The sequence below is a fragment of the Ruditapes philippinarum genome, unplaced genomic scaffold (genome assembly GCF_026571515.1).
Source record: "Ruditapes philippinarum isolate M1 unplaced genomic scaffold, ASM2657151v2 ctg10267_1_1_1_1, whole genome shotgun sequence".
In the NCBI taxonomy this organism is placed as follows: Eukaryota; Metazoa; Mollusca; class Bivalvia; order Venerida; family Veneridae; genus Ruditapes; species Ruditapes philippinarum.
In genome coordinates this window covers 58,508-79,504 of record NW_026853141.1, presented here as the reverse complement: position 1 = coordinate 79,504, position 20,997 = coordinate 58,508, and the positions used below count along the sequence as shown (strand labels likewise).

Genomic DNA, 20,997 nt, shown 5'->3' with positions numbered 1-20,997 from the left:
ATAATGACAGCCTATCTATTTGCAAACATCAGATAATCACTGATTAGTGGACTATTAGGTTTGAATCATACATCATAAATGAATTACTACTACTAGGCCATGCTACATAATTGTAACAAATTCTTAAAATGGCTTAAATAATTGCAGTTGCAGGTTACACAATAAATTAATTTCAATTAATTAATAATTAATTTGAGTTTAACCTCGTCTAATCACTCATTAATATAATGACAACTTGTCCACCTGACATGGTTTTCCTAGAAACTTTCTATAACCTAACTAATAATCCACCTTAACTCCTCCATTTATATCGGATTATTGTAGGAAAATATCATTCAGAGTGGCAGTAAAAATTAAAATTAATTAAGTCAAATTATACCTTCCAATTAGGCAGAACCTATTACACAGAGGGAAAAAAGAAGAATCTTGTCCATCTTTTGAGATGACAACAACAGTTGGAGTCACATTCATGAACTCTAAAAAATAATATCACAATTTTTAGCATCCTCTAATGAAACAAATGCATCAGTTTAAAGATTAATTTACACTAAGACAACACTAAGAATAATAACATTCAAAAAACAGGGCAATGATTGCCCTGAATGAATCGCTTACCTAACCAAGACAATACAAAATTAATTATTTAATCAGTGATTTTTTTACCCCTGCGTCCTAGACGCCAAAAAGCTGTTGTGGACGCAAAGTTTCAGAATATGTGCGTTCCATGGACGCACGCTATTTTCAAGTATCGAGTCTGTCCAATGTCGCATTTTCTGCACTGGGTTGAAATTAATCCCACACCGTACCATCAATTTTTACAACATTCATTTTTATTGGATAATCTATTTTTGTGAACCAATGGAATTTTACATAAGTAAACGGTGAAGGATAAATATCAGACTGTAAATATCATGTATATTCCCGTACATTAAAAATAATCATCTGCAAAATGGGTCCGAAACGGGAAAACGAAGAAGCGAAGCAAACTTTGTTTGGTATTTACAAAAAATTCAAGTTGTAATAAATCGTCTATGATAAAGCGCCAGTCCTAGTATGCCTTCAGTGTCTAATAACATACTTGTTCATAATTTGTTTGGACGAAATTCGGCCCCGTTCGCATGTTAAATAGCTAATTATTTTCTCCTCATAATCCCATATTGAAGTTTCAATTTATGAACAGGACAAATTAATATGGTTAGAATATGAAGTTCATCAGAAAAATGTTGAAAATATAATAAACTTATTAAGTTATTACTAAAAATCAACCAATTTGTAACGAAAAAAATGTTCAGATTTCGTACTCTAAATGATTCCATATTTGTACCTACATATTGGTATCCTGCTCAAAAGTGCTTGTTTCTTAATCAAACCTGTTTGGTGAAATGATTAATAGCTTTATTAGGGAAATAAAATGAATTATAGACGTGACAATACCAAATTTCATCTGAATCTAAAACTTTGTTTTGGTTAGGGAAACCTTTGGCTGGTAAATACTGTCAGGTAAATTCTCAATACCTTCACATGTATCTGTCCTTAGTGTGTGATAAATTGACAAAACGCTTAGCCATTTTCTTTTTAATGTTTAGTTCGAACTGTCCTGTCTGTACAGAATCAGGACAACAGCCAAGAATATGTTAGGCATTGATACCCATCACTGTCTCATGAATATAAATCTGGATAGTTACAGCAGGCAGACCTTCAACTTTGGAAAATGGCTAAAATCAGGAGAATTTATGAACTTAATTACAAGATCAAGTAACATTCATGAATATACAACATACATAAAATCCATGACAAAAATGTTTCTTCTACTTCGCTTTGTTATTTTTTATCAGCTGTAGTATTAGTAATTACATATAAACTTGGGCTCATACTTTCAGTCTGGGACTCATAGAGTTCAAGTCTAGCGAGTCCCGGGACTTGTACTTCATAAAAGGTAAAAAAATCACTGATTTAATATTCATTGGCATGGCTGTGTTAATAAACACAAGGGCCCTGAATTGCTAACCTGACTATTTGCCAAATTTATGATTTGTTTAAGTGAACATTCTAATTAATGTCATAATAAAGCATTATATCATAGAATGTTCATTAAATGATAGGGCCAAAATTATAACCTGAAATGGGTAAACAAAAATTTTCTATCATTTGACCTTTTGACCTACTTTTTGACCCAGGAAAACCAACTTCAAGCTTTGACTAGATTTGTGCCCTGTAATGAATTTACAAAGATTTACTACGATTTGACCTAGTGACCTACTATTTGACCCGAGAAGTACCAACATCAAGCTTGGTCTAGATTTGATTGAGATGGACATTATGCGAAAAATTAATCATGATAGGATCAAAATTTTACTAGAAATGTGTTTACAAGGATTTACTACGATTTGACCTAGTGACCTACTTTTTGATTGGAGAAGTACCAAAATTCAACTTGAACTAGATTTTGTTGATTAATATAAATGGACCAAGTTTGATTAAGATAAAACAATTTTTAAGGGCTCTAGAGCGATAAAAAGACAATTGTTGACCATGCACGACCACAACGGAGGACATGATAGACCAATCACTATACCTCACTTGACCACAAAGTGGTCATATGAGCTAAAAAAACAACCTTCAATGCAAATAATAGATGACCGGTTCAAAAGAAGACAGTATATATTTTCCAACTTACAAAAGGCAGGGTTTGACACTAACGCAGTCCCGCGATCCCGAGGACACCAAAAATAGCCAAGGGATTTCTAAACTTCTGAGTCGGGAGTTCCGTCGGGACTTTTGATTTTAAGAAGAAAAACATCAAAATAAGCGATATGTATCGATGTGCGACAAATTAGTTACTAAATCAACACACATTGATGACATTCGATAAATCGAAATTGGTTGTTGATAAAATGAGAAGCGTCAATTTAATCTACGTCATACCGTACCATAACTGTGTTTGATAATCAATATTTTCATCTGCATTTTTTTCAATTGATCCAAGTCAATTCATAAGTAATGTGGAAATTTTTAGATTGCATTACTAGTGAGAAAAACACCTAGACAAAGAAAACTCTTGGGCAACAGTTTGAGGTCCAAAAAAATAATGAAAAAAAAAAACAACAACAAAAAACACTAAACAGCAACTTTCTAACCAGAAAAAAATACTTTGCATATTTTCTTTAGAGTTGTCATGGAAAAAGCAATAAAAGTTAACAATTTCAACTCATTTACTAACTCCACTGCAGTCAAAATTGAAATTTTCCCTGACTTGCGTACAGTATCCTCGGCTGAAAAATTGGGACCTGTAGATCTATTTTTATAACAAAATCATCAGACAATTCAAGATAAAGGCTGAATGCAAACACAAAAGGTATTTTAAAGGTTACTTAAATTTGGACTCATGAATTTGGATTATGTGTTTTGATTATTTTTTGTAAACAATAAACAGAAAATCATGTATGCCTGCTCGTTTGTCACATGTTATCGGGACATCATTTTAACAAGGTATTCAACTATATTTCAGTAGATAAACATTATGAACCGCTGGTATTGTTTAATGGTTACTTGAACTTTCCATGGATTTATTTTTGCATGTCTTTTTGCCTAATTTTCTAAAGCATTACCAAATAGTAGTGCACACAATGATTTTGAAGTTAAAATTGTCTCATTTTTCTCAATGACATTGCACAAATTAAGTAATCTTAGTATTTTCCATGGTGACATCACTTCATTCTATTTTTTTATGTCAAAGAAATATTCCTTTTTTATAGATATATCTTTGTCGATTTTAATATTGAAACAATTTTACCTTGGATTTTCGAACATAATTAAAGGGACTTCCTGTTTAAGCAAGGGACTTCTGATTCCCACACGTCCTGTTGGGATTCCTGGCTGAAAAGTTAGTGTCGAACCCTGCAAAAGGCGTTGACTTGTATATCAACATTGAACAAGAGGGCCATGATGGCTCCATTACCGCTCACCTGAACAATATACATGTGTGGGTAGGGCCACTTTCTGACCCCAGGGTTATAATTTGAACCAACTTGGTAAAGGATCAAATCTATGCCTCATGAAAAATATAAAAACTCTAAGCCTAGAGATCATTTTTCTCAAATTTCCCTATACAAGAAAACCCAGAGGCCCTAGGTTCCTCACATGAGGCAAAAGAAAATATATCCATGATGAAACTAAAATTCTGAGACTGAAAGCTCCGACCCAAATTTCAGCATTAACACTTTCAGAGAAGAAGACACTAACATGAGATATTTCACGAACTTATGAAATGCCCCATATATTTGTGTGCACAAAGTAAAAAGATAAATATTTTAAAGCAGTCAAACTTGCATTCAAACAAACAACAACAGAAATCTTCAAAACAAAAGAACAAAAAAAAACTGCAGCTTAACAATTATTCAATACAACATCACTCCACATATATGCATCATTCCACATGTACGCCTCATTCCATATATACACATCATTCTACATATACTATATACACATACAGGAATCAAAGTTAATCTTTGTAGGTTATTTATTTTTAGAGCATAAATATAAGTGAATTATTTGTATTGCTCAACAATGCCTAAATGCCATGTTTCAGAATGTTTCAAAATTTCTGGAAGACATGCACCAAGTTAAAAGTCTAAGTGGTGCTAAAAACATGCAAATGATTCTGATTTGTACATGAAATTTTCTTATTTTCAATTCTTGCTGTATGTGAATTGTTTCAAGAATACGTAAACAAGCTCTTCACTTTGTTGATTTTCAATTAATGGATTATGCAACCACTTTCATCCCCAAGTGCTGCAGAATAATTAGCTTTAAACCAACAAATTGTCTGATTCTTTTTTAATCAAAGTCTTGGCCAAAAGAAAATAAAAACTTAACAAACAAGAAACTGTTAACATGATACCTGGTTCTTGAAACAAGTCTTTAAGTTCTGCATTTTTCTAATTAAAAGGAACAATATAACTACATTTCATTTTTTGCTTTACACTGCAGAATTGGTAAAAATGAGCATCACTGGATAATGAAATCGAGAGTGTAAGCCCCATCTTATTTTGATTTTTTGAAAGGACTTGGTCGCATTTTTTTCAAAACGGCTTAGTTTTAAATCTGGAGAAGTTTAAAGGACAAATATTTAGTAATGGGTTTCCTTCAGTCTGTTTTCGAGAACAAAAAACACATGATTAAGGGAAAATTACCTTGTAATGCTGCTAAGGTAGGCCCTCTATAAAAAGATTCCCAAAATTCAACTTATTTCATTCTTAGGATTTTTTTAATACATATATTTCCTGATTCCCCGTAATTCTGTGTTGAACCAGGGTCAACAATGCTTCCAACAACTTACCTGGACATTTGTATATGGTATGTTTGGGGGCATTTTTCTGGAACAAAGTTGAAATAAGTGACCAAGTATTTCAAGCCTTGTCTAAAATCATCAGTTGCTTTAATTTCTAACTTCTGTTACCATAATAATATTATATCAACTGTATTTGTATGGATCAAGAACATGGAACGTTTCATACAAACCAGAATTTTCGCCTCACTGAAAATGCAATACTAAAGCAACACTGATATTTGACCTACTTGTGATAACCACTAGGGGTGTGGATCGTCAAATAAGTGACGATCCGATCTGAACCACGATTCAGCGCTTACGATTCACAAATCAAACCACAAATCTTTTGTTATCAAGACACCCATAAAAACATATTTATTTACAAGAGGGCCATGATGGCCCTGAGGTCGCTCACCTGTATATAGGCCCCCCCCACAAACCCCCCAACGTTGCAGGGCCAATTTAACCCAAGGGCTTTTATTTGCACAAACTTGGTAGACACCCATAAGAAGATGTTTCATGCTAAACATCTAAGCTCTAGCTCATTGGGCTTTTTAAAAGACGATTTTTTTAAAGTTTTTACTATACACATATAGTTAAAAACAATGACACCCCTGGGGCCGGGCCAGTTTTGACCCCAGGGCTTTTATTTGAACAAACTTTGTAGACATTTACTAGAAGATGTTTCATGCTTAACATCTAAACTCTAACTATTTGGGTTTTTTTAAAGAAGATTTTAAGTTTTTGCTATACACATATAAAGAAAATCAATGACCCCCGGGGCGGGGCCAATTTTGACCCCAGGTCTTTTATTTAACAAACTTTGTAGACACTCACTAAAAGATGTTTCATGCTTAATATCTTAACTCTAGCTATTTGGGTTTTTTCAAAGAAGATTTTTTAAGTTTTTGCAATACACATATAAGGAAAATCAATGACCCCCGGGGCGGTGCCAATTTTGCCCCAGGGCTTTTATTTGAACAAACTAGGTAGACACTTATTAGAACATGTTTGGTGCTAAATATCTTAGCCATAGCTCTTTGAGTTCTTTAAAAGAAGATTTTTTAAGTTTTTACTGTTTGCATATAGGGAAAATCAATGACCCCCCGGGGCGGGGACAATTTTGACCCCAGGGCTTTTATTTGAACAAACTTGGTAGACACTTATTAGAACATGTTTCATGCTAAATATCTTAGCTCTAACTCTTTTGGTTCTTTAAAAGAAGATTTTTTAAGTTTTTACTATATGCATTATTATAGGGAAAATCAATGACCGCCTGGGACGGGGCCAATTTTGACCCCAGGGCTTTTATTTAAACAAACTTGGTAGACACCTATTAGAACATGTTTGATGCTCAATATCTTAGCCATAGCTCTTTGAGTTCTTTAAAAGAAGATTTTTTAAGTTTTTACAATATGCATATAGGGAAAATCAATGACCCCCCGGGGCGGGGCCAATTTTGACCCCAGGGCTTTTATTTGAACAAACTTGGTAGACATTTATAAGAAGATGTTTCATGCTAAATATCTTAGCTCTAGCTCTTTGGGTTCTTTAAAAGAATTTTTTTTAAGTTTTTGCAATACACATATAAGGAAAATCAATGACCCCCCGGGCGGTGCCAATTTTGACCCAAGGGCTTTTATTTGAACAAACTTGGTAGACACCTATTAGAACATGTTTGATGCTAAATATCTTAGCCATAGCTCTTTGAGTTCTTTAAAAGAAGATTTTTTAAGTTTTTACTATATGCATATAGGGAAAATCAATGACCCCCCGGGGCGGGGCCAATTTTGACCCCAGGGCTTTTATTTGAACAAACTTCGAAGACACTTATAAGAACATGTTTCATGCTAAATATCTTAGCTCTTACTCTTTTGGTTCTTTAAAAGAAGATTTTTTAAGTTTTTACTATATGCATATAGGGATAATCAATGAGCCCCTAAAGCGGGGCCAATTTTGACCCCAGGGCTTTTATTTGAACAAACTTGGTAGACACCTATTAGAACATGTTTGATGCTTAATATCTTAGCCATAGCTCGTAAAGTTCTTTAAAAGAAGATTTTTTAAGTTTTTACTATATAATTATATGCATATAGGGAAAATTAATGACCCCCTGGGGTGGGGCCAATTTTGACCCCAGGGCTTTTTTTTGATTAAACTTGGTAGACACCCATTTGAAAATGTTTCATGCTAAATATCTTAGCTCTAGCTCTTTGGGTTCTTTAAAAGAAGATTTTTTAAGTTTTTACTATATGCAGATAGGGAAAATCAATGATCCCCTGGGGCGGGGCCAATTTTGACCCCAGGTCTTTTATTTGAACAAACTTGTTAGACACCCATTAGAAGATGTTTCATGCTAAATATCTTAGCTCTAGCTCTTTGGGATCTTTAAAAGAAGATTTTTAAGTTTTTACTATATGCATATAGGGAAAATCAATGACCCCCCGGGGCGGGGCCAATTTTGACCCAAGGGCTTTTATTTGAACAAACTTGGTAGACACTCACAAGAAGATATTTCATGCCAAATATCTAAGCTCTAGCTCTTATGTTTTTTTAAAAGATATTTAAAGTTTTTTCTTTCGGTTGCCATGGCAACCAGAGTTCTGCATGGAATTAAATTCTTTGAAGAATTTTTAAAGGTGACCACCAAAGGAACATTCCTGTGAAGTTTGGATGAAATTGGCTTAGTGGTTTATGAGGAGATGTCATTTAAAGTAAAAGTTTTGTGACGGAGGACGGATGGACGGACGCCGGATGAAAAGCGATCACAAAAGCTCACCCTGTCACTTTGTGACAGGTGAGCTAATAAAAAAACAATACTAAACATTAAACATATAAAATATAAACTAGGATTATGTTTTTATTATGTGCATGAGTATTTTTTTGTTTTGATTTTTTTTAAACCAATTACTTCCTAGCTCAGCATCATGGTACATGGTCTTTAACCGGCAAATTGTATGTAGGTAAACTTCATATAATTTATACTCAAATTGTATTTTTATCGATTTTATGAGTGTGAGAAACAGTGAAGGTATATAAAAAAATTAGATCGCGATCCACAATCTCTGGGCTTACGAATATTCAAACTCGAATTTTCATTTTGATTCGTGATTATCAGAGTACTCGGATACTCGCACCAGCCCTAAAAACCACTACTTAAGATTGAAGATTTGTGGCTCTAGGATGAGGCACTGCCAAGTTATAGGTATTCATAAACCTTTTTCTCCTTTGTAAAATCCAGTTTAAAAGCATGCATGATTTCCTCTAGCTTATTCTTAATCCACAGGTCACTATAGCTGGGCTAGTGGTAAGTGAACTAAATCCCAAACAGATTTGAGACAACTTTGGAAATATGCTTTTCCCAAATAATACTGCAATGTCAAGAACAGAAGTCAGACTTGATTATATTTCTATACTCTAAAACCAAAGTATACAGTTAATCTAAAAAGATTAACTTATTTGGACTCAAATATGACAATATATATTTCTAAAAGCTAAACCAAATTCTTTTAAAGTTTAAGTACGCAGGAACAGATCCCTTTACTTTTTCGCCCACTTGGAATTGACAAACATTCAAGTAAGTGGCTTTTCACTGAAAAAGTTGACTTTTAAACAGACTTAACTTAATGATAGAAATACGAAAGAGCACCTTAAAATTAAAACAGCTATGTAACTAATGGTAGATGACAACTGACCAGATGATTGAACACTTATCAAAGTATTCTGCCAATAAACTCAAAATGTTGGACTCGATTGCCCATCAGCCACGAACAAGAGAACCATGATGGTCCTAAATTGCTCACCTGAAACATCAACTAGCATGCAATTAATATATTCACCTTTCTCCAGTGTGCTGATGAGTCTTTGTAATCAAAACAAAGTTCCTGTCCTCTGAATATAGGCCTGATGCTGTAGATTGACAGTGCAGGAACGCCATCTTTTTCCTCAACCACAACTTTGCAATTTGGTTTTTTATGGTTGTCATTAATCATGCGTCCCATTCCTGTAGCATGTGTTGCATCAATACTGTAAATAACATAACTAAGTGCAAGTTATGTATTTACATAAATTATGTTCTTAATAAACTACAAAGGGCACATGATGGCCCTACAAAATGAAATGTATATCAGGGTTTTCCTTGACCCCCAAATTTGTGCAGTTTGACACCCAAATATATAAACCCTTTCTGTTTTCCTATATTGTATGAGGTCTTTTAAACCCTCTTTTGTCAAGGAAAACCCCTACTACATATTGCTCACCTGAGAATACTTTTTTGCAAATTTCAAAATATCAAACTGGGGCCAGATTATGACAAAAACTTGTCTTTGTTGAAAAAATGCCACAAGCTCCAAGTATAGGCCATGGGGAAAAGTGGCCATGCCTAAGACCCCTGGCAGCCATCAACATGATGGTAAGGAATTTGGTAGAGGGTCACCAAAAAAACCTTTCTGTGAATTCCAGAGCTTACATTATATACACACTACATGTATATACACATATCTCACCTCATACAGAAATGACTTTGATTGGCCAAGAGCGGTCATATGAATGAATAAATAATTAAATTACTGCATCAATTACTAGTATATCATTTTTTGACAAACTATGAAAAAAATTAAACACAAATCATTCACATGAATATTTTTATACTGTTGTACACACTTTGCTAATACACTCATTTTAAAAGTATTTGGTGAGATATAATCGTTCCACTCTAAGTAGCTAGGGACTGGTATGGTATATACACCCCAATTGGTTTCATACCAGGCTTCAGCTTCCCTCTCGCATGTTAGAAAAACACAAGGGGTGCATATCCTAAATCAGTCCCAAGCAACTAACATTGTAACTAACAATACAAGGTCAAAAAGAAATGCAGGGTAAATAATAGGGCTGGGTATTAATCAGAAATTTCCGATACGATACGTATTGCGATACAGACCAACAATACACAATACGTATTGACGATACAGTACAATGATGCTTCATTGTTAGTATGCATTTATTAAAAGCACTATTTACATTTCATAGATGCCCTGGTGGAATATTATTGAATCTTTCTGATATCTGTTTTAGATTTTGACTTTGTTAATGATGCTATTATCATATAATATATAGCAGGTGCATAGGTACCTTAATTAGTACATTTGAAATACTATTTTGAAAATGACATGATGGCCCCCTTTTTAGATAAAACAATTATTTTGAAAAAAATTACAAAGCTTTGTAGAAATAATTCAATGCAAAAATAGAATTATTAGGAAAAGTTAATGCAGAAAATAATTAAAACATCACTATTCATTATGGCAGGAGTCTAGTATACTGTCTACAAGTCAACTGTTCTAAATTATAATATCTTTATTATAAAATCAAATTGTTGTAAATTTGAAATATATATGCTATATTAATGAAACATTGAAAATTTTCTAACAAATCATGTTACAATAAAAATAGAAATATCATGCAATGATGTTGTGGACTTCATTAGGTGTCGTAATCCGTAACGTACCGGGAAACGGTGTTTAGCTACGTCTTCCCGCAGTCACATTTTTAGTAAGCAAACTACATCTTGGAAAATCTATAAATTTGTTGGATTTATGTGTTCACAAATTATGTTTTTGATTAAATTACAAGTAACTGTTTGGTCTAATAAAAACTACTGCCGACCTGAAGGTATAATTTACCAGTGTTAGAAATAGGAGATTGAATGGCCGGATCAATTTTGTCACGGATTTATCCGTCATTTTGTGTATTGACATATTCGTTTTTCCACCTGAACTAGTCACTGCAGCCTTTCAAATATTGCTGAAGGCCTTCTTAACATTTACTTTAGAGAAAATTCCACACTTTTAACATTTGTGCGGACATTTTTAAGACGATAGTTTTAATGTAAAGTCATCATGTTTATAAGTTACACATTTTATTAGGTTGTCTCCCTTTGTATCGGTATAGCTAAAACCCGATAACCGTACCGTATTGAAAAACGGAAAATCGATAAATACCGATTTACCGGTATATTGATCCAGCCCTAGTAAATAATAAGACTGACCGCAAACATGATGTCTGTGCATCATAATGTCTCTTAAGGACAAGGCTATCTGCCAAGCCCATCATTGTACTTCTCACTGTGCAGCCACTTGAACCACTGATTATATTGTAGAACAACATGTTAGACAAAATCATACCAAAATTATTTGTTACAGGTTACTCAACCATATGCAAGCCCGATGTCATTACATTAAGTTGTAACTTACTGCTTAGTGTTCCACACACGTTGTAAGCATGGTTCGCTTACTGAAACTCCTATTTCCTATTGGTAAGTTACACTTTGATATTTAAAAGATAATAAAGATAAACACAAACAAATAAATTTATATTCAATAGTGTCATTCACTCTAAAAGGATCTTACCCTGCATTTTTTCCAACCTAGTTGGTTGTATATAACAAAAAGATGCCAAGCCCTCTTGTGGTCATGTTTTTACGAATCAACATGTGCCTATCAGGCTCTATGAAAACATTGTTACTAGGTTAAATATAAATTATCTATATAACATACCATAATTTGTTCCCTTTGTGGGAGAAGAAGAAGAGGAAGGAGCCATCTTGGGTTGAATATTTTGCATGTCTCCTTTCACCTTCTTCTTTGGTTATCAGTTCTCCCTCATAGAGGACTATAAGTCGGCCCTTTTCTATGTCGCTCAGTGCAAACACTCCTGAACCTAAAATAAAACAACACAGTATACATGTTTGACAGGAAATAATAAAGCAGGCCTTTTTGTCTGTTCCCAACGCCAAAAATTATATATATTTTGCCCAATTTGAATGAAAAATTCGCTAAAAATTCTAAATAAAAGTTTTTCAGAACCAGACAATAAAATTTATAACAAAGTTAAAAGCTTTTCTAGCTTAAAGGCATTAAACTACTGCCAAATCAAGCATACTAATGAGAAAGTTACACGCTAAAATTCCCAATTCCAGCTCAAAAAAGGTACATGTATAATTATTTTCCCCTAAAAGCTAATATTTTCCCCTGAAATACCCTTTGCACTTCTTTACCAGAACCATGACTCAACAGCATCTGACGAATTATATCAGCTAGAAGGCAGAAAACTGTCCCTATAGCCTCTGCTTTGTACCATGCATGTTATTTTGAATTGAAATTGAAAATTTTATAAAATGCATTCTCAGTTGTTGGAATTTGATTTTTCCCTTTTCTGATTTATCGAGAAATACTTTCCCCTTCAGGAAACCACAGGTTGTTTTGAAAATTGGGGGAAAAAATCACTGGTTTCAAGCAAAATATTTGAGCTCTAGTTCTTTGGTTTTTTTTTTAAAAAGTGGGGTAGCCAATTTTGACCCCATGGCTTTTATTTGAACAAACTTGGTAGACACTGACTAAATGCTATTTCATGCTTAAAATCTAAGCTCTAGCTATTTGAGTTTTTCACAAGAAGTTTTTTCAAGTTTTGACTATATACAAATAAAGAAAATCAATGACCCCGTTGCAGGACCAATTTTGATCCCAGGGTTTTATTTGAACAAACTTGGTAGACACCTACTAGTAAGGGTGTAACGGTTTACCGGTATACCGATATATTGCAATATGAAAAAATAAATTTCGAACCGCGGTACGATTTTTGGAAAACCGGTATTTTATAAAAATCATCATTTTCAATTAATTGCCTTCTAATTTTGTACAAATTTCACATAAAATCTTTAATTGGCAAATTTTGTTGGCGCCAACGTAAGATAAAAGTATCCGACAACTAGTACACTTAAAAGTCAATAAGCGGCCGCATAATTTACATAAGCGGCCCATATGTGAAAGGTCACACACGACTAGTTTTGTTTATCAAATTGTGTGACACTACTTTCTATTTATTCCTTACATTTTTGTTAAGTTTCTACTAAAAATATATACATATAATAATAATATATAAATGTTACTCCATCTTTACATCAAAACATATACACGACAATACGTATTGCAATATATTGCAATACGCTTCAGCAAAATGGCAATATATTGCAATACGGTTTTTGCTGTATTGTTACACCCCTACCTACTAGACCATGTCCATGCCAAATATCTAAGCTCTAGCTTTTTCGATTAAAAGAAGATTTTTTAAGTTTTTTCTTTTGGTTACCATGGCAACCAGAGTCTTGCATGGAATCTAATTCTTTGAACAATTTTTAAAGGTGACAACCAAAGGAACATTCCTGTGAAGTTTGAATGAATTAGTTCAGCGGTTTATGAGGATTTGTCGTTTAAAGTAAATGTTTATGGACGGACCATGGGACTGAATAAGAATAGTCTTTATAGTCTTGCGCTTTTTTAAGTTGTTGCAATACAATTACAATGAACATTTTGACACTTTCTTTGCTCTCAAAATACCTTGACTGATGTGATGTGGTGTACACAATAAACGTTAATGGTAATATTTCCCAGCATGTTAAATGCAAAATAATAAGTCTGTGCTTAAAACGTACTTTCAAATTCAATATAAACAAAATTTAGCTTCTTGACAGTTCTTGTCTGTTATTAGGCAAAACCCAGAAAATGATAAGTTTAAAAATCATACCAATATAGCTATTTATATATTTGACCTGCAGCATTCCCTCCTCTGCACAGCTTAAGTCTTCTTTTTTTTTACCTCTTCTACTTCTACTTCTAGTCCTCATGATCTATGAAAGTAAAAGAAAGTATAAACTATTGACAGGGTGAGGGTTTAATCTTCTTTAAATCATTAAGCCCTCTGACCGTGCAGCGTTTTTTTCTCTACTTTTGGAATGGTGCCTGTACCAGACTGATTGGGAAAAAATGTGTTATTTTGACTTATATTGGGAATATTTTTTAATGCATTTTTTCATCTATAAATAAGATTAATCGTCATGAATAAAGATAGCTAACAGCTTCCACTGTCAAGGTAGAACTATGAAGTAGTGATTTATATGAATATGTTGGATTTAAATGATTTCAGATGAATTTCTTGGCCATGTGGCAATTTTGAACAGCCATTTTGGGAATTTAAACATTGGAAATTGGGTATTTTAATGTTTATTTTCTATTGGGAACAGTACCGTTTTAGGGTAGTAGTGTATACGGCGCACATAAGCCGGTATTTGAAAGACAGCGTAGTCATAAGCCAGTATTTAATTATTTTCATTAATTTATCACGAGGAAGCTTCAATAAATTTCAAACCTTTGTCAGATGATCAAATAAATCATATTTCTATGCTTTTTTCCCCACCAGAATTGGAAATGTAAAATTCAATGACAACCATTAGCAGCCACCTTCTGGTTTACTATGTCCGATAATATTGGCATTGAAATGTTTATTATTCAGGGGTTTTATTCCTTCTATAACAGGGGCATTTTTTTTCACAAAGCGGTAGAAAAAAATCACAATTTCAAGTGAGATTTCACAAAATATTGCAACTTTGTCTTAGAAATACATTGTTTACCTTCCGGTGAAACTTGATTTACACCAATTTCAAGATAACACAGAAATAGTTTTTATCAAGTTAAATGGTTTTTGCGCATATTAACTGAGGTTAATGTACCAACTTGAAGAGGATTTTACACCAGAAATTATAATCAACTGTTTCAGTTGTCGAAATGTTGCGAAATGCTAAGTAATATGTCATGTGTTTTTCTTCACAATTTTATGGCACATCGAGTTTTTTTCCCACAAAATGAACAGGCCAAGGCCACTTCACAATTTTGACAAAAAATGCCGTTATTTTTCTACAGTACCTGCTGATGTTCTTTGGTTAATATCAACACTCAAATTCAACCAAACAATTAATTCAACTGAAGCAGTAATGATTTAGATCCCAGTATATTTAGTTTTATTTTTTCAATTCTGCAATCAGTGTGCATTAAGTATACAACATTTAAACACTAAAAATAATGATCTGGTCACTCTGGATGTCCCAGCTAGTTCTGGTACTGCTAATGACTTGTGCTGTGGTATTTTTAGTGTTGCCACATACCTTTCTCATTCTCTCAAAGATTTATTTTAAGGGTACCAAAGTTACCAAGTAGAGCATCAAATTGGCAAAACTGAAAGGTCATGGTGTGTTTTGAAGATTATTTTAGACTCATATGTACAGCTTGGAACATGTACGATGATTGAGTTATACCAATTTGTTATAACTCTACTGTGCAATGCTTATAGCTAATTATGAATCACTTTTACATGTTTGTCTGATTCCTGCATCCATTTTTGCTTATCAAATTGAAGCTAATGCATCGCATTTTAAGTCTTAAATCATTAGAATCAGTCTACTAAATTGTTATGCGCATGCTCCGCCTCAGAATATAACTGAACTTAAATGAAAAATAAACATCTAAGTGAACAAATCGGTACAAGGAAAAATTGCAAAATATCATTTACGTTACTTAACACTACGTCAGCAATGTAGTGTTCTGCAGTGAAAATATAGATATTATTGTGAAATTATTGATATTATAAATATATTTATTTAGTATGGTTCATTCCGTTTTTAATCCTTTTAAAGTTTTAACTGTATAAATTGATAATTGTTTTCTGCATAGCGCTTTACTGAAAATAATAACAATTGTGAACAATATCACCATGCACTATTATATGACCGAGTAAACGGTGTACCAAAAATTTGCTGTTCCTTTCACTTTTGAACTGGTACGACTAAATAAAGCAACGAAATTTTTTTAGCACAACTGGCGAAAATGGCACAACTTTTTCTCAAGTTTGATTTTCTTGCCATTATTTTTTGTGGATGGAGGCATGCAGTAGTATATATTGTTTATAACGATCAAATGATATATACATTATTAAAGCCCCGGTCACATATTCACGGATAATGCCACGGAAGAGCTACGGTCTAATCGTTCACGGATTACTACGGAAATGTGAAATTCCGTAGTCCGCTACGGTTCCAGTACGGACACACAGCGGTATAAGTACGGAGTCCGACGGATTTACCACCAAAATCCCCCGGAGAGACACGGATTGTTACGGACCGACACGGTTTGATGCGGAGCAACACGAATTAGGACGGACGCACTACGGATACACTACGGTCTGCTACGGTATAAGCACGGGTTAGTACGAATAAGTACGGTCTGATACGGAGAAGAACGAATTGATACAGAGAAGAACGAATTGCCACGGATCTATACGGACCTAATACATCCGTCCACAATCTCTTGCATAAATGCCCCACAAGAAAAGAACACCTGGAAAACGAATTGCAGAGTTTAATGATTTCGGCAGAGAGGATTCGGCCTGATCGCGTCTGACCCCCGAGACACATCAGGTCCGATAAAAGTGAATTTCTTGAAGGACGCTGGGTCCTCAACAAGTTCGGCCATGAGAGCCTCATACTTAACATGAAGGGGTCTTCGTAAAAGCCCATCTCAAGTCCACCATCTTGCCTGTCCTCTCTTACCTGATTAGATAAGGACTAGTTATCATTAAAAAAAGTGTTGATCAAAACTGCTTCTCTTTTAATTTTAAAATGTGCCGTTTTTTTACAATAATATTTATTATCGTGAATGTTTATGTTTTAAAAATATGTAAAAAGCTTGTTAATTAATCTTCTTATAACTCAAGGGTCAGTGTCCAAGACTTATGAGACACTTCGTTTTATGTACATATTTACTCAAATTTCACGATCCAATGTTTGTAAAATTAAATGATATTACTCTATTACTTAAGAATTGTAGTACGATATTAATATATTTTACCTCTATCCATGTCATCTAGCAGCTCGACCACTGCCTGCGCATTCTGAGCCATTTCAATATAAAATTGCAGCCAGTAAATGGCAATTATCATTTATTGAATGTTCCTGCAAATATGTCTGTTTTTAACAAGAAGGTAGTACGCTTGGAAAGTACATGATACTTAATTCATCCGTTCTAAAAAGTGGTGGACCGTACAAGTCCGTGTTGCAACGCAATAAACCGTATAAGACCGTGTTAATCCCTGCTTCTCCGTAGTACAACGTATTACGATCGTGGCTTTCCGTATTAATCCGTATTAAAACCGTAGCTTAAACGTAGGGCCCTCTTAATACAAAAAGGCTAAATGAATGCTCATCTGTCATGGAACTCATGTTGAATCAAGGCATCATAAAATTACAAATCAAACATTAATATCACTTTAGAAAAACTTTTTGTGTTTAATTTTAGCAATTAAAAATAGTTTTAATTTCTGGCGATTATCATTTGTTTGACAACATACAAATGGAAAACATAATATGAATTAAAAATAAATGTATAAAATAAATAAATGAATGAATCAAATCTGTGCGAGTTACAGATAAAATCATCATTAATTCATTTTAAATATCATAAAAACAATGTTCAAGTTTGTTCGTGACATAATTTCATAGTTTAGTACATTATGCTCTTTTAATATTATTTTTCGAATATTTTATTAATTTCATACTAATATAGCGCATAATTGTGTCCAGATTGTGGACATCAGACGAATGGGTCACGTACGGACATGCCGTAATTACATGCAGTGGGGACGATATTTTGTTTACCCGTATGTTTGCAACATGTGCTTGTAAACAAACTTTGCAAGAATTAAATAAAATAAAATTAACTTATAAATGCGAACACAGCTAAACAGTCTTTTCCGATGCTTCAAGAAGTCTATGTAAAATTAGTTAAAACTGTTAATTTAAACAATTTTAAAAGTGTTGTTACAAATTCTTGTCGTATTTAGAGAGCTTATAAGAAACTGAATTTGTTTCCGTATTAAAAAAAAAAAACCTTTTTGGGTGTCGAAATTAGCCGAAAAGTGTAGAATATAACCTACGCGCAGTAATATGATACCTGTTGTTAAGGTACGATTACTGACGACAATTAACATAGACTTAAATGCAAAATAACTCTACTGTTGTCATTTAATCATTTGATTTGAGAGCAATGCGGGTAACTTCGACACTCAATCCGGTTATTGAATTTTTATGCTTAGTGGAATTTAGCCGCTTTTGCTCTAGATCTTCTTTAAACACACACACAAATTAAAGAAGAGTACTTACCATCGACCAATACAGTAAATGTAAAAAAATAAAAAATTCTTAATTGAACCCCGTGTCGCGCCTCAAACTTACATAGCGTGTGCGTGACATCATTCCCCGTAATACGTAATGTTGACAAATTGACTTCAAATGGTTCACAGGTAATTTTTGTTTGCGTAAATACTTACCAGGCAATTTGGTTGCATTGAATAAAACTCAGATACAATCGTTTAAGGATAGGATGATCGTTATTTTGAAAATCGCGATCGGTATAATGCTTTATACGAGTGTCCGAATAATTAGGCACTGTCCGGAATTTGGCACTCGCCCAGTAGGCCTTACAAAACAACCATTACAATATTAAAACAACTGTTTTTTAAAATTAGTAAAATCACTACATACATGAGAACCAAATCTGACGCATCAAATCCAATCCACAAAATTTTGTCAAACATCTCTATTCTTACAATAAATAAAAAATTATAATCTTCACTAGTTATATCAGTATCACTTCTACTAAAACTGCTGATGAAAAATTCCTTTATCTTCCAGCACCAAGTGTACGATTTCGAGACGTTTCGGCCCCAAGACGTATCGGCCCCAAACTACCCAAGACGTTTCGGCCCCGGACGTTTCGGCCCTTTACCAAATCGGCCCCAGAATATGTACTGTATTTTAAACCGATATATTAATAGCATTTAAATGATTAAATGAATCAATTAATATATATATTTAATCATTTTGTATAAAAACTAGATTATAATAGTAGTAGGAGAAAAGTAATCAATACAAACAGAACAGAACATAAACTTTATTTGAAAAAATATAATACACAAACAAACAATTATTTACAACATATATAGATAATATTTTATTAATACAAACAGAACAGAACATAAACTTTATTTGAAAAAATATAATACACAAACAAACAATTAACAAACAGTTAAACAATTTTACTTGAAACGAAACAAATGTGGACAGACACTTTTTTATAAATAACAGTTTTGCAATTTTACAATTAAACAACTTTACTTAGTCTTAGTCTGTAGTATAGTGTCTATAGCTTTCCTTATTCCAACAATTATACGCACGGGAAACACTTTATTTTCGAATGTTATAACTTATCTATAGCAGTTACATAGCATTTATAATTTGGTTTCAGTTTTTCAATCAGTTTTATAACATCTAGCATCTATCATTATCTAATAGCAATAATAATTAAAAATATTATCATGAGATTATAGCAAACCGTTTTTTCATATCTTTTGAAGTTTTCTCTGATATTACTTACCACCAATTAGCATAAAGCTATAAACAGTTAATTAGTTACACCTTGAAAAAATTACGTATAGTTTAATTAAGATCAAAAGACAATGTTTTCTAAGTAATAATTGTAATTAACTTTCTTAATCCAGAAGTTTTAGTGGTTTGTTTTATAAATTAAGTAACCTGCCTTTATTGTTTGTTACACCTTTAAAATCACATTAACGTACATCTAAATGGTTCAAGAGATCAAAAGATAATAAATAATTATTTAAAGAATTAAAGTGTCATAATTGTTTAATTGTTATTAAATTATTGTTGTTAATCAATCAAGCAATATACTATAGTGGGGCCGAAACGTCTCGCGGAAAAGGGCCGAAACGTCCAGGGGCCGATTTTTCTACTGGGGCCGATTTGGTTTGGGGCCGAAACGTCCTGTTTCCAAGTGTACAACGGTCCAGGTGGAGGGATAAGGAAAGTAAACAAGATAACCGTTGTCGTATTTGTGTACACAGCTTTTCAATTTTTCATCTTCGTTTAAAAATTTAAAAATTAAACGAACATGTCTTTTTCTTATTACAAAAACAGAGAATCCTCCGAAACAATCACAATGACAGTATTCACGTTTCATCATAATTACATGCAAGGACATTGCCTCATTTTAGAATCATAAATTCTACATACGCGTTTTAACGACGAAAATTTGGCGTATATAGGAACAAATTTTGTCCACTTACCCTTAAAATGTTCTAATATCATACGATTCGCGCCTCCTCAACACGTTACAAGCCACTTCCTAACGACTGGTTACCAGGGGTCGATTGAGATACTGCGAAAGTCTGGGAACCAAACTATTGTGTAAACCGCGACACCGGAAATCAGACTAGTACTGTAGATTTACATCAAAGGGAGATAACAGCGACAGACCGTACTCGGGATTTGAGAACGTTATTCTAACTGATTAAAAGCGGTTTCCATGCTATGAGGTGTCCAAAAAATCACTACCTGGTATTTCGGATCGTACGATGTTCCAAAATCCCAAAGTACGTTCCAACATGCAAGGTGAAAAAACAACTAATTGTTCCAAAAAACCAGGTGATAGGAGAGTATATATATATATATATATATATATATATGCATGTATATATATATATGTTTAGTATATTTTTTTATGCAAGCGGGTGTTTTCTACTGTGGCGACATTATTAGGTAAGATTTCAATATGTCGTCCTTATTGTATATTCATTAGGACCGTTATTCTTAATATTAATCATCTTATATTTGAAATCATTATTCGTTTTATATATATTTAGGGTTTCATTCAAACATGTACTTTATCGCTCTTATTGTATGATATTGAGTTTTATAAAGTCAAGCTACC

The 20,997-nt window shown here is 33.4% G+C and overlaps 1 protein-coding gene across 6 annotated transcripts in view; it reads right to left on the bottom strand.

Moving 5' to 3' along the window:
* LOC132734810 (uncharacterized) overlaps positions 1-20,715 on the bottom strand; it is a 30,258-nt gene extending 9,543 nt beyond the window's left edge. For 2 of the 6 annotated variants that reach the window (XM_060721697.1, XM_060721682.1), the window contains exons 1-6: positions 20,354-20,715; positions 13,910-14,012; positions 11,884-12,046; positions 9,169-9,355; positions 4,901-4,937; positions 380-476 (exon numbers count right to left, since the gene is read on the bottom strand). In XM_060721697.1, coding sequence (XP_060577680.1) covers positions 380-476; positions 4,901-4,937; positions 9,169-9,355; positions 11,884-12,046; positions 13,910-14,009 — 584 coding nt within the window. In that variant the 5' untranslated portion in view covers positions 14,010-14,012; positions 20,354-20,715. Of the gene's footprint in view, positions 1-379; positions 477-4,900; positions 4,938-9,168; positions 9,356-11,010; positions 11,850-11,883; positions 12,047-13,909; positions 18,860-20,353 lie in introns of those variants that run through there. The other 4 variants (XM_060721666.1, XM_060721674.1, XM_060721689.1 and 1 more) reach the window with 4 other exon arrangements.
* Positions 20,716-20,997: the final 282 nt, after the last annotated feature.